This window comes from Lathamus discolor, chromosome 15, assembly GCF_037157495.1.
Source record: "Lathamus discolor isolate bLatDis1 chromosome 15, bLatDis1.hap1, whole genome shotgun sequence".
Classification (NCBI taxonomy): domain Eukaryota; kingdom Metazoa; phylum Chordata; class Aves; order Psittaciformes; family Psittacidae; genus Lathamus; species Lathamus discolor.
The window spans coordinates 10,128,638-10,143,405 of NC_088898.1; the positions used below are offsets into that span (position 1 = coordinate 10,128,638).

General features: G+C 45.3%; 1 protein-coding gene across 2 annotated transcripts in view; it reads right to left on the reverse strand.

Annotated features, from left to right (window-relative positions):
* PNPLA7 (patatin like phospholipase domain containing 7) overlaps positions 1 to 14,768 on the reverse strand; it is a 122,542-nt gene that overhangs the window by 85,519 nt on the left and 22,255 nt on the right. For both annotated transcript variants that reach the window (XM_065695324.1, XM_065695325.1), the window contains exons 14-18: positions 12,357 to 12,457; positions 11,020 to 11,166; positions 6,676 to 6,753; positions 5,633 to 5,838; positions 1,053 to 1,184 (exon numbers count right to left, since the gene is read on the reverse strand). In XM_065695324.1, the coding sequence (XP_065551396.1) occupies positions 1,053 to 1,184; positions 5,633 to 5,838; positions 6,676 to 6,753; positions 11,020 to 11,166; positions 12,357 to 12,457 (664 nt within the window). The remainder of the gene's footprint in view (positions 1 to 1,052; positions 1,185 to 5,632; positions 5,839 to 6,675; positions 6,754 to 11,019; positions 11,167 to 12,356; positions 12,458 to 14,768) is intronic.

Consider the following 14,768-nt stretch of genomic DNA (forward strand, 5'->3'; position numbering starts at 1 on the left):
TTAGATTTTAGGCAGAAGCTCTTCCCTGTGAGGGTGCTGAGGCGCTGGCACAGGGTGCCCAGAGAAGCTGTGGCTGCCCCATCCCTGGCAGTGCTCAAGGCCAGGTTGGACACAGGGGCTTGGAGCAAGCTGCTCCAGTGGAAGGGGTCCCTGCCCGTGGCAGGGGTTGGAGCTGGATGAGCTTTAAGGTCCCTTCCAACACAAACCAGGCTGGGATTCTGTGCTTTGATGCACAAAGTAATCCAAGACTTTCTTTAGTATTGGTGCTGCAGGTGCAGTTATGAAAATGAAAACTATAGATTCTATAGAACATGCATTAAATTGGACCTTTATTCTCCCACCACTGCAGCAACTATGTAATTGCTCAAATGCATCCTAGTACAAAAATCCATAAATTAAGTTTTCCCAAGGATAACTTTTGCCCCTTAAAAATAACATGCAGTGCCTATTTTCAATTTACTTTGAGTAAGTCTAACTGGATTACCTTTGAGTTTTGTTGTTTAATTTGGAAAGACTGAAAAACTATTTGAGCAAAAGATGTTTGTGCCCTTAACAATACAAAAGCCATCACCAGAACATATGACCATCTATCTCTTAATCCCAGCCTGGTTTGTATGGTAAGGGAGCTTAAAGCTCATGCAGTTCCAAACCCTGCCACGGGCAGGGACACCTTCCACTGGAGCAGCTTGCTCCAAGCCCCTGTGTCCAACCTGGCCTTGAACGCTGCCAGGGATGGGGCAGCCACAGCTTCTCTGGGCACCCTGTGCCAGCGCCTCTCAGTTTAAGTCACTTTAAAAGCTTGCTGAGTCTCATAAAGGAGAAGAAACAGTATGCAGGAATTTTAATTACATCTGGAGATAAGGGACTGAAGCAGTGCTGAAGGGTACTGCAGAAAGAAAATCATCTCAAAACAGGCAAAGAGAAAAACCTGAACAGTCAATAAACTCAGTTCAGGGAGTTTCTTCTGCTATATATCACCAAGGGAGCAGAGCTCCTGAACTATGAGATCTGAAATATTCAACAGATAAGATACAATTCTGTCCACACCTCACCTGTAAACAGCTCGCCCAGCCTCAACCTCCATCCAGTCCAGGGCAAAGTCCATTTGCCTAACAAATGGGGACATCCTCTTCACCACAGTGTGGGCCACTCCAAGAACCACGCTTGGCTGCGACCGCATTATCCTGGAGGGGAAAACACAAGTGTTAGTCAAGAACTTCCCCGAAACAGGAATCTGTATACACAGGCCCAGCGTCCCAATGCAACTTAGACACTTACACAGGTGCTAATGCAGAAGTCCATACATCTCTGTATACACGCACTCTGCTGCCCAACCACACCACATTAGTGACAACCTGAGAAAGCATGGGGCTGGCCAGCCTTCTAACCCATCCAGATGGAATGCCACTCAAAGGCATTCCTGTCCAAGGAGCAGCAGGACTGAGTTAGTAGGATGCCAACTAATCCTGCTCCCTGGCCCAAATCCCTTCCCTAAGAGAGCAGAGGGATGGAAGGAACCATTGAAGCACTTGTTTGAACCACCCTCCCAACCTCCCCCTTCTCCCAGGTCTCTTATGACTCAGGAAATGTTCACACTGCTCAGAGGATGAGCTCTTCCTGCTGTTCTGCACCTCCCAGTCTCTCACACATGCATGTGCTCACTGTTCCCCATGATTTTACATAAGGTCAGAAATTTATTACATGTACAGTGTGATGCTCTTGAAAACAAGAGATCAGCTCGATATTTCAAATGTTCCCTTTTCCCTGTTGCAAAGAGCACAAAGAATTGAAACATCTTCTGATCTTCACACTCAGTCTTTTGAGTGATGCTTGAAAGTCTCTAGTAATGGAAGCACCACGTCATTCCATGCCTGTCCCACACTGGAAAACTCTGAGAAGGTTCTGACAGGGCTAACTGCAAACACCCTGACTGCCAGGAAATGGCTCCCACAGACACCTGGTAACTGTTCAGGAATGGCTTATTTCTCATTCCTTTCAGACTAAAGATCAGTCAGTAAGCACTGCCATTGCTACTGAAGCACTACTCCACAGGAGTGGACTGATCACACACATCCAGAGCTCGGGTACTAGTTAGGACATCTTATCTTTTCTGTTCCGGAGCAGCACCAAGAACAACTGATGGCAGACTACCAAAATTCAGTTATTTCACAGCAGACAGCATGATTCACAAAGGAACAGGTACGTGTACACGGAGCTGGTACATGACGTGCACACAAACATTGGTGAGGGAGCTATGGTAAAGCCACACATGGACTGAAACAAAGAGAAAAAGTGATAACTACTTGGTATGTTTTCTGCATCAGAGTTCCCTTTACAGTGAAAGATACTGGACTGCCATAATAAAATCTAGTTAGGAGACCAAACATAGCCAGGTTGGATGGGGCTTGGAGCAAGCTGCTCCAGTGGAAGGGGTCCCTGCCCATGGCAGGGGTTGGAACTGGAGGAGCTTTAACGTCCCATCCAACCCAAACCAGTCTGGGATTCTATGATCACTCTGCCTAGGTGGGAACTGTCACTAAGCAGCAGCCACGTGAGCTTTGTATCTAACCTTGCACCCTTATGAACAGAGGACAGAAAGACAGAAAAGAAGCATTGTCTTTGCCCCACAGCAAAAACACAGTTCCTAACACTGGATCCCAACAGCAAAAGCAGACTCAACAGGAGCTCTTTACTGCCTGGACGTGGCACAGAATCTGCCCTAAAGTTTCTAACACATCAGATCTCTCATTCCTTAGTTCTGTAGCTGCAGCAAGAGACCCAAGCTGACAGTGGCTGTGGATCAAGTGCAGCACACAGGGTGCTGCAGGCAGCATTCCTGCTACCTGCTCACCTTACCCAGTGTCTGCTATTCCTACTTTTTGCCATAATGAAGCTTACTTTTTCTTCAGCCAAAATCCCTGAAATTGAAACAGAAGAGATTCATCTGCATCTATCCCAGTCCCACACTGAGCTCATCAAGCTTATATCCCTGCACTCATATGTGCTAGGAGTTAAACTGAACACCAGCTCCTCCATTCAGCATGGTTTAAAATCCATCCACCAAAAGGTTATGGAAAAGCAGGGCAGTTTTCTTCTCCTGCCCTGAGGTTTCCATGTCCCGCACTCAGATACCTACAGACCACCTTGGCTTTGATATGCTACTATTGCACGTGACATGTTACCTTATGGAAACCTTACCACATGAACCTAACTTGGAACAAAAGACAGAGCTGGAAGAGGAACACCAGGAGAAACACTGATAAACAGACAAGCCTAACCCCTCATCACACATAGAACACCCAGCCCAATCCTATCCCCCTTCTTGGCTGATCCAAGAGTTAAATGAAGTCCCTGAAAGCCCCTGACTGGTTTAGCTGACTAGTTTTACTCTACTCACCTATTTACCACTCAAAGCCACCTCCCACACAGGCTGTTTGCTGTGATCAATAAAAGCCATTTACTTCTGTTCCTCCCTCAAGATACATATCTTAATACTTAATGCATTCAGAATGTAAACTACTAACAGGCTGCTTTTCTCTCCATCTAGAGCGCTCTGTTATTTCACTCTGTGCTGTAGAGATTCTACAAGAGTATTAGCACAGAAGGTAAAAGCCCACCCTCATGCACAAGAAATGGAAAGCAGGGCTTTTCCCCATGTATCAGCCAGGTTCCCTTCCTCTCACTTGGGCATTTTCATCTTTGCCCTTCTGCTTCAAACATAGCTGGCACCGGGAAAATTAAACCCCAAAGCTCTGCACTGAAGAAGCCTGTTTGTGAAGGCAATCTGAGGCTTCTTTATTAGAAAGCTCCCCAAATAGAGCAAGGGCTAAACTGGTGTCTGTGGAAGCTGGGGACTTACACAGATATTCTTGGGGATGTGGATGCAATGTGATACTCAGCTTGGCTGCCAATAGCAAACACAACTCAAACAATTCCTGCTTCTCTGGCAAGTGCACATGGCTCAGACTCCAAACTGAGATTTACTGAAGCAGAAACACGAGTCCCTCGTACTGCAGAACCTGAACATGTTCCCTCAGGAGAACTGGTGACAGCTTGATTACACTGCTCCTCAGGAGACACCAACAGTTGCAGCGTAGGCACTGCACACTTAGTACATCACTCCAGCAAAACAGCAGGCAGTTAAGGTATATACTATATAATTAGGTGGTGTCACCCCTGTGCTTAAACCCTACATTTACAGATAGTTATTCAGTCATGTTACTACCAAGTAAAAGGCTCCTGCCCCAAAGTTGCAGCGAAAAGGATTGAATCTGTTGCCCAACATCCAACATGTCATTCTAAACCATGGGCTATTCCATTACTGTGCTTGTTGCCCAATGGCAACTATTGACCATGTTCTTTCTGCTTTGCCCTCTCATTAATTACTGAAAAAAACCCTAATACAATGTTCCAGGCAGCTCAAAGAAACAGAGTAATGTATTTGACAAGAAAAGAAAGGAATTCTGAAGAATAATGGAGGCTCTTGTCAAACTTCTTGTCAGTAAGGTAAGAGCCAAGAACCAGTTGTTCCTGGCAGGAAGGCTCTGAGCAAAGGATAAAGCCTGGTGCTGTAGAACTATGAGTACAGAATTTGGAACAAAAAGAGAAAAACAAAATTTACTTCTAATTTTATCAACAAGTTTTTTATTCTCAGAGTTCTAAGCAAAAAAGAACAAACTTGCAGAAACTTCATGGTTCTCAAAGATTTTCTACAGTGACACTTTTAAATATGGGAACAGGAGAGAGAAGTGATATAGAGCTTGGGATTCAAGAGAACTTGTGAAGATGCAGAGCTGAAAGATCACATTGCTCCTAAAATGCAGAGAATTGGCAACAGGCCTTTTAGAGGAGAAAAAGAAAGATCTGTAATAGTCCCAAAACAATGAAGAGCTGATATACTGATGGGTTTGAGATGACTGACTGGTAAGGGCTTAATCATAGAATCCCAGACTGGTTTGTGTTGGAAGGGACCTTAAAGCTCATGCAGTCCCAACCCCTGCCACGGGCAGGGACACCTTCCACTGGAGCAGCTTGCTCCAAGCCCCTGTGTCCAACCTGGCCTTGAGCACTGCCAGGGATGGGGCAGCCACAGCTTCTCTGGGCACCCTGTGCCAGCCCCTCAGCACCCTCACAGGGAAGAGCTTCTGCCTAAGAGCTCATCTCAGTCTCCCCTGTTCTGTCAGGTTCAAGCCATTCCCCTTGGCCTGTCCCTACAGGCCCTTGTCCAAAGCCCCTCTCCAGGTTTCCTGCAGCCCCTTTAGGCACTGGAGCTGCTCTCAGGTCTCCCCTTCAGGAGCCTTCTCTTCTCCAGGCTGACCCAGCCCAGCTCTCTCAGCCTGGCTCCAGAGCAGAGCTGCTCCAGCCCTTGCAGCAGCTCCCTGGCCTCCTCTGGACTTGCTCCAACAGCTCCATATCCCTCTTGTGGTGTTGCCCCAGAGCTGGATAAGGACTGCAGTGGGGGTCTCCCCAGAGCACAGCAGAGGAGAATCCCCTCCCTCAACCTGCTGCTCACGCTCTGGGGATGCAGCCCAGCAGGTGGTTGGTTTCTGGGATGCTCTCCATCCATTCCCAGAATCAATATATGATTTCAAAGAAAAAAGAAATCAATATATGTTTTCACATCAGAACTCACTCATAGAAATGGGACTTGGAGATGGAGAGGAAGCTACAGTCTCGATTGGCCTTGATGGTGAATATCAGTGGTTCCCCAGTCAGGACTGCGAGCTGCCCCACAAGCTCTCCTGGGTGGGTAATGAAGAGGCAGGTGTCCTCCTCCGAGTCTATCTTCCGCTGGTACACATGAAGCATCCCCGAAACCACAAAGCAAACATTAACATCCTGGAGAAAACAGAAGAAGAGCTCAATAAAATCCCCAAAGATTCTAAAGCAATTATCACAGTGACAGCACTATCATGACCAATCTGTCTTCCACAAAGCTCCCTCTGGTTTTGAACAATTAGGTGATAAAATAAGACACAATAGTGAATTATTAAAAGCAGGTTATGAATATTTAAAACTAAGCAGCCACAATATTGACAAATGTGTTTCTCTTTGTATGGTTATGAAAAATGAAGGCTGCATCTGTGAGATCTCGAGGAATAACAATACAATTGCAAATGGAGATAACAGGGTAATTGCAGCTGCATGGAGAATGACATCCCAGGTCAGCTGAGAAGAACACAGGAGCTCTGGAACTGGAGCAGCCCCTCATGTGCTTTGCAGAACCTGCTCTATTTGCACAGTGTTATTATAAAGGAATCTCACTGTATCCTAAATAAAGTTTTCTATAAACAACACGGAATTTCTATTGTATGGGGGGAAAAAATACTGCAACTGAGAGACAGCACTGAAAGCCTGCAGTGTGGAGCATGGCAAAAGGCTTCCCTCACTCTGCAGCTCTTTCAGAAGGATGGAATTATGACAGCCTGTACCTTCTCTGAAGGTATCTAATTGCTGAACACAGTCAGGCACCAGAGACTCTAGCTCTGGCTACACTGCTACTCACTGCACAGGAAGGCTACAAGCCAGGACTGCTTCACCTGAAGAAGAGAAGCCTTGGGAGGGCTCATGTGGGAATGTTTTATTTACCATCAATGTGTATAAATACCTTATGATGGCAGGCAAAGATTGAGCCACACTTGGGTGCTCTCTCCTCCCAAGGTGATGCTCACTCACCTGATCTCCCTGCCTTGACAGCACAGTCCCAGCAGTGACCTGGTGCAGCGTCACTTTGCCGTTCAGCAGTGAAGGATCCTGGAGAAAAAGGGTATAGAGGGGACAATTTACTGGTCTGTGCTCATGTAAAGATCCAAGATGTGAGGAAGCATCCAAAGAAAGCAAACAAGGACAATTACTAAAGCCAATATTATAAGTGCTTGAGTCTCTTTAAAAGATGGTGCATGATTTTTGTGCTTCTCTCCCCAACAGCCATTTCTTCCATAAGAAAAAACAGGTTTAATTCATTTCAATGATCAGATTTGGATTCTCAATGAGCTTGTATTTGCCAGTTCTGCCCCCAGGCTCTTTTAAGGGTTTATAACAAAATGAGACCCCGATCAGCTGGTATGAAAATCATGAAACACGAAGTTACTTCCAAAGGAAGCATCCCCAAAGTAACGAATCCTTGTGTCCATACCCATGCGGATTGCACAGGAGAGTGGGAATTTTCCTCCTGACTGAAAAGCACACAGGAGGGAGGGTCTGTCTAAAAGCCTGCCCTTGGTTTGGACTTGAACCTAAACCCTTGCAATGGCAAGGAGCTGATCCAGTTAAGTGTCTCAGCTGATCAGAGATTCCTTTCCAGCTCAAAAACTGGTCACCACCATAATCCCGAGTGCAGAGAGACAACCAGCAGGCAGGGAGAGAATGTTTTCTTCCCATCTCAAAGAACTTCCCATGCAATTTGGTGCCCCACGTGCAGTCAGTGTCAAACCCTAATGCTTGAGGCCACCTTTGCTTTGGCAAATCTTCCACCCAAAGCAGAAAATCTTCATAATCTCAACATTTTTGGCTTTAACCTGCCAGAGAGGAGACCGAGATGTGCTCTTAGGCAGAAACTCTTCCCTGTGAGGGTGCTGAGGCACTGGCACAGGGTGCCCAGAGAAGCTGTGGCTGCCCCATCCCTGGCAGTGCTCAAGGCCAGGTTGGACACAGGGGCTTGGAGCAAGCTGCTCCAGTGGAAGGGGTCCCTGCCCATGGCAAGGGCTGGAACTGGATGAGCTTTAAGGTCCCTTCCAACCCAAACCACTCTGTGATTGTATGATTTTATCATCGTCATCCAAATGGGCAGGGGCAAAACCTCAGCTCAGTTACGTGACTCTTGCATTAAGCTAAGTCAAGGACTTCCCCACAGAGGCAGAACCACCATGAGCAAGAGCTGTGTGCACAGTGATACAGCCCAGCACAAGCCCCTCAGCAGAACCTGCCCATAGTCATGAACCTCATCGCAGCAGGAAACAACAGCAGCGACATAAACATTTCACCATTGCCATTGCTCTGCAGGGTTTCCTCTATTCATTTTGGTTGGAAAAAATAGAGCAAGTGAAATAATCAGAATTACTCTTTCCACCTCCAGCTGATAAAAAGAACAGATCTTAATGAAAAAACAGTTTTATTGAAAGCAATCTGTTTGATGGGAACGTGTCCAATGCAGGAAACCTGACAAGCACCTGTCAAAATATTGCAGTTCAGCAATATCAACTAATTCCTGTGACGGTTCTGCTATATTTATACATTTATGGTTGTAGGGAATTACCTATCCTTATAGGCAGAGCTCTAACTATGGAAGTGTCTCACAGCAAGGGAATACAGGCCCCCAGTGAGCTCTGCTTACCAACAGCTTTCACTGCTGCATTAGCTCCAACAAAAACTGTTGCAAGGATTTTCCTTATGTCTCAGACTCCTGAAGGACTGGAGTACACTGCACACAAAGCTGTGCTCAGCACTGGAAAGCTTTAAGAGCAGCTGAGTCACAAACCTGCCAGAAATGACTGAGCAATATTGGATTCTGCCTTGGGCATGAAAAGAGCCTGAAAGACCTCCAAGCAGACCTTGAAATCCTATTTTCTGTGCTATTACAACCCTGAGTAAGCAATGAAGGAGGTTACAAATGAGATCACAGATATGGTCCATCCTATCTGGCATGTACTCTCTTGAAAGGGCCAGACCAGCAACCCCAAATCCAGCATTGCACAGTTACAGGGTTCGAGCTGAACAACCTCCCACTGATCCCCTCCAGCCTCCTCCAGCCACTTGCTTTTAGGAAAAGAAGTCACTAGCACAACTGAACCCGTTTCACAGCAAGTTTCCTTCTTGGTGTCACTAGCGGAGGTTTATGATGCAGAAGTGAAAGCACAAAACACCTCTAAGCACTCACCAAAAGCAGGAATTAAGTGGGACACACCATTGTTTTGCTGTAATTCAGGCAGAAGATATGCCCTGCAATGTTAACTCTCATTCCTAACTGCAGATAAAGCTGAAAACATGCGAAAGTTGTACGAGATTGAAAACCATTTGTGACAGGGATCCAAGGAATTCAAGTTATTTAAAACAAGAGGAAAAATCTCAATCCTGAAGTCAAATACCTGAAGGGCATTTGAAACAACACCACCTTCCTCCAACAGCAAATGATCCCCCCCACTCTTTTTTATGGTCTCATAAAAAACCCACCTAAACAGAAACCCCCACCCCATCTGACATCATAACAGCAGGGTTTTATTCATACTGATAGGCTGCTCTGAAAAAATGACAACTTCAAATGCCTCCAACCACCTAAGAAATAAAAGCTCTGAGCTGATGTTTTAAGAGAAGAGCTCACAGGATTCATTTTCTTGCTAGAGGAAGCAGTATTGAACACAAACATTTCAAACTACAGTAAGAGTTTTCTTCCATTGCCTAGAGAAAACTTGACTTTTGCTAATCCTACATAGAAAAACTAACACTGACCTTTACACGAGATCAGGCTACATTCCATCCATTTCTTATTTGCTTGTGACAAACTGAGCTGCTACAACATCAAAGTCTGAAAATCCTCCCTTATTTCATTATTTAGATCTCCTACTTTATTTCATGATTACTTAGATCCTCATGCTACAGACACTGCCTATATTGGCACAGAGAAGCTGTGGCTGCCCCATCCCTGGCAGTGCTCAAGGCCAGGTTGGACACAGGGGCTTGGAGCAAGCTGCTCCAGTGGAAGGGGTCCCTGCCCGTGGCAGGGGTTGGAGCTGGAGGAGCTTTAAGGTCCCTTCCAACCCAACCCAGTCTGGGATTCTATGATGCTGTTCCAAGTAACTTTAATCTGTTCACTTGTCAATTACTGAGAAATTTACTCTAGATTAAAAAAAAACAAATAAGAAGTGCTGTAATAGGGAGCTTCAGTGATCTTGGATTTTTTGCTCATGATCCAAAAACCTAAAAAGGAAGACGCCAGTTATATATTGGATACAAACTTGTGTCAAAGGCAGTGTGTGAGGCCAGTCCTGTCAGGAACAGGAGGCTGATCAGAACAGATGGAAGTATCTAGTCCTGCTTTATTCTGTCTGCCATTTACGTAATTGTAAAACAGTCTGTAACCTGTCGTGAGCAGATAAATGTCTGAAAAAAAACCCAAAAACTTACAATTAACCTAACAAGAGAGTTAATTCTCCTGTAGGCCACACAGTACAGCACCCTCTGCCAAACCAGAGACTGCAGATCATGCATCTCAAGCCCTACTGCTGGCAACTGAAGGATCACAACCAAGAACAGGAAGATGCAAGAGGAATAATTTGGAATGTTAAAATCCCAAAGTAAATGCTGTTCAGTTCTAGCAAGTGTTGTTTGGTGAGAGCTCTTGAAGCAGAGGACGAGGCTGCAGCAGCTGTGCCCAGGCCTCTGGCAGCATCACACCCTTCAGTTAGTGTAATACATGCTGAAAGAAAACCAGGATAGCTGGGACTGATTGAGACAGATGTACTGTTTCCACAAATTGCCCTATTAGCTGCATGAACAGACACCTCTGTAGTGAAATGCAGCTGGAATCATAGGAATGATGAAAACAAACATTTTCATTCCTTCTTACAGAGAAGTGATAAGCAGGGGCTCAGCTCACCAGTGACACCTGCAAGGGCACCAACGGCCATGGCACAGTCCCTCAGCTCTGAAATACACTCACAGCCCTTGGCCAAACACACAGGTTCAGTTCCAAAACCCACCAAGGCACTCAGTGCTGTGCCAACAGATTAATGGATTCAGTCATCACCTGAATGCCTTTACACCACTTCTTCACACAGGACATGAGAGCATGAAATTACAAGGCAGCAGAAATTGCACATTTACTTCTTACCCAGATAACTCTGTACACAGTGAGGAAAGATCCATGCACTGCATTTCAGAGGGTCTATTAGCAGTGCTGCTAATAACTTCAACAGACCAGGGAATAAACCACTCTGCCAGTCCACAGTATACTAGGGAGACAATTTACTTCTTGGTGCTTAGCAGAATGAAATGAAAAGCAAAACCACTTCTTCCTGCACTTACATCAAGTTTCATCAAGGTTGAAAGGTCTTTCTTTGCTGCTTCAACAATGGCATCAATATGTTTGGTGTTACAGACATCTTGCACAGCACTATAATGGAAAACTGCTGAAGGAGCTTCTGCCACTGTCACAGACTTCTTCAGTATCGACTGCAAGAACAGGTACACAAGTATTGATTTAAAGATCAGAATTGGCACCTACCCAGCAAAAACTTCCCATATCATCTGTGTTCTCTACCCACAACTGGTGGCCTGCAATAAAAAGAAAGCTAGGTTTTTAAAAGCAACAGCTTGCTAACTTCATTATCCTGGTATTTTTCTGCAAGGCTTGACACTCAAGTCAAACAAAGTTACTCATCACAGCTTGTGGAAGGGAGGAGTAAGAGACTTCTCAGAAACTGGGCAGCTGCCAGCTTGATAGAACTAAAACCTGCTCAACACTGTATGGAAAGCTGAAGAAAGGATGAAGTGTCTGTAAAGGTCACACGGAGCCACAGCTTCTCTTCAGATTTTGGTTTGCAGCTTTATAATTCAAAAGCACCCTTAACTTCCAGGTCAGTGTTCATAAAAACCAGACCATGAACGGAAACACAGATTGATAAATCATGACCAAAAACCTGCAGGAAATTCAGAGGCTGAGACAAGTTTCTCATCTTTATTTTCACAAATGAAGCATGGTCTGACAAACTCACCTTTCCAAATAATCCTTTTCCTGAGTCAGATGAAGGCAACAATAATTAAAGGGGGCCTAAAAGAAACCTGGAGAGGCGCTTTGGACAAGGGCCTGTAGGGACAGGCCAAGGGGAATGGCTTTAACCTGACAGAACAGGGGAGAGTGAGATGAGCTCTTAGGCAGAAGCTCTTCCCTGTGAGGGTGCTGAGGTGCTGGCACAGGGTGCCCAGAGAAGCTGTGGCTGCCCCATCCCTGGCAGTGCTCAAGGCCAGGTTGGACACAGGGGCTTGGAGCAAGCTGCTCCAGTGGAAGGGGTCCCTGCCCATGGCAGGGGTTGGAACTGGATGAGCTTTAAGCTCCTTTCCAACCCAAACTAGTCTGGGATTCTATGAATATCCACAACCAAGATGTTGCAGCAGTGCTTTCCCATTACTTGCCAAGAGAATCTCCACAGAGTTTCAAGATCTGCTCCAGAAAGCCTGAACAGTCAGCCAAATCTACTGAAACAACTAGAAGGTAAAATACACCAGTACAAGAAGACCAAAATCAGAACTCGTAGAGAGTTGCAGGGGCAGTGCTTTGAAGTACGAGATATTACTCAAAGAACAATGATGTGAGGAAGCACAATGCAAGCACCACACTGGGCTCTCCAAGGGTCAGGACCTACCTTGCCCACGACTGGGCCACTGGCCACATCCTCCAAGGCAAAGTGCACCCGGGCTCTTTCATATGCCATGTCCATGTCTGATTTTGCACCACTGGAGCTGTCTACAAGCAATACAGAAAGCCTTTTGTAAGCACCTCTTTCATTACTGCTTCTCAGAAAGTACAGAAAGGTGAGCAGCATTGTTTGTTTTTTCATTTCTGAAGCTGAGGATATACTAGAAAGTGGGATCCTCATATTCTTACTTATTTCCCAGCTCCTTTTGACCCAGAAGATCTGATGGGAGCTCTCAGTCTGCTCATCTGAGCTCAAGTACACAATACATCCCCAAATTCCCACATCCACTCTGTTCAGAGTACGATCATTACTTTGGGGTAGACAAAACAGGGCCATTTGGATATGAAGATTATCAGGAAGAGGCAAATTCACCAAACAGAAATTCCTCGTTGCTTTCAGGATATGGTTGTTATGAACCTTTCCTCCAACAAACCAAAGCACTTCTTTTGTAGCAAATATATAGCAAGAGCTTTCAGAGGGAGAATATTATCATCAGCAAGTTCTTAAAGCCTCTCCACGGACATCATTCCCTAAATGATGCCTAAAGTCATTTCAGCTCTTTTCTACAACTTGTCCACACTTTCATATGCTGAGAGATTCCTGAGCAATTCCCTTCCAGGCCTCACTTATTTAATCCATGAATCTGTCACTAACAACTTCTATTCCCTATTTCCCAAGTTTAATACATCTTAATTATATTAGCTCTTTGGCTGTCCCATCCACCTTCTAGGAACCTATCTGAGAGAATCAATAACACAGATATATCTGGAAAATGCCTCCCATTTCATTACCTGGAAGAGGATGCCCATGATTCAGGCTGGTGATTCACAGAGGAGTTTAAGAATCATGCAGAGATTGCAGTTTCCTTTAATAAACCTATAATCCTTCCCATCACATTTCTACGCCTAACGGATCTGAAATCTACACTCAGAAAAGTTTAAATCTTCTCCCTTTCACCTTTTTTCCTTCTGTTCCTCCATTGTTCTTATACTTTTGCTTTCTTAAATACAAACTGTTGCTCAAAAATAGGATGAGCCCTTAGAAAACACAGCTGTCCTTCCTGACTGTTGAATTTGTTACCGACTAAACTCCGACAGGGCTGAAACTTTTAACTCTGAATTCCTCCCCCACCCCATCTAGGACACGAGCAAATCCTGCTGTCCCAGAGGTTGAGACCTACCTCAGAGGGCTCTTTTCCATGTTACTTACAAATATGGACAAACCTTTGCATGTAGAAAATCCATGTTTGCCATTGGGATCATAACATCATTTAAAGATCAGCCTCCAAACAAGAAACCCAACAAGTTGACCCAATGATTGTCACCAGCAAAACTTAACTTCCAAACCATAAGACCAAAAACCAAAACCACCACCAAAACCAGCCAATCCTGATCCACAAGCCAACACTGTTGACGCTGCTGAATTCTGTACACACTGCAACATTAAAGACCCTAAATTAGTTATAAACAACAACAAAAAAGAGCTGGAATAGTAGAAATAGCAGCCTGGAATTCCATATGGGCTGATCTGACTGCCTGTCAATTCCACTGCCCCACAAATTACAGGGTCAGCAGAATTACTAAACCCAAATACACCAAGTGCATTTGAAATCTAAACACACACTTTTCAGGTTAAACCTAAACAATCTGATGATGGGTGGGCATAGAGGCACGAAAAGCATCCTCTGCACAGCTCTACGTAGTGAAAAATCAAGAGCGGAGAAAGAGGAGGCATTCTAAGAATGAAAGCTTATGTCTACCAGACTTGTGTTCAAAGAGAAACCTTCATCTGATTCGTAGGTACAAGCTTCCCACACAGTGATTAATTAAACTGTCTTGTTGCTCAAACGGGAGTTAGAAAGGACACAGCAGAACAAGCTTCAACTAGAGGCGTTGAGTCAAAAGAACAGAAGGCAGTGGGAAACTCAGGGAGGGGGATGCAATCCTGCTTGGTGACCACATGCTGCCGGGATCCCACACACTGCTGGTGTGGAAGCCACTGCAACAACAGCGGCAGCTGACCCTGTTCCTGCAGTGTTTCAGCTGCCTCCCTCCTCCCAAGCACTCACTGAGCTACCAGCTTCTGACACGGGGTCCTACACTCCTGCATCTGTGCTGTAGCGTTAGGGCCTTGGTGTTGAAGACGGAAAAGCAGCTTCTCTTGACTTCTGATAAAAAAATCCCAACAAACAAACCAGTAAAAGGTAACTGCTATTTAACCTTAGACAAATTAAATTCACTGAATCCCAGCACCATTAGGGTTGAAGGGATCTCTGGAGATCAGCCAGTCCAACCCCCTCGCCAAGGATGGGCTATCGGAGCAGGTTACATAGGAACATGGCCATGATGGGTGTGAGAT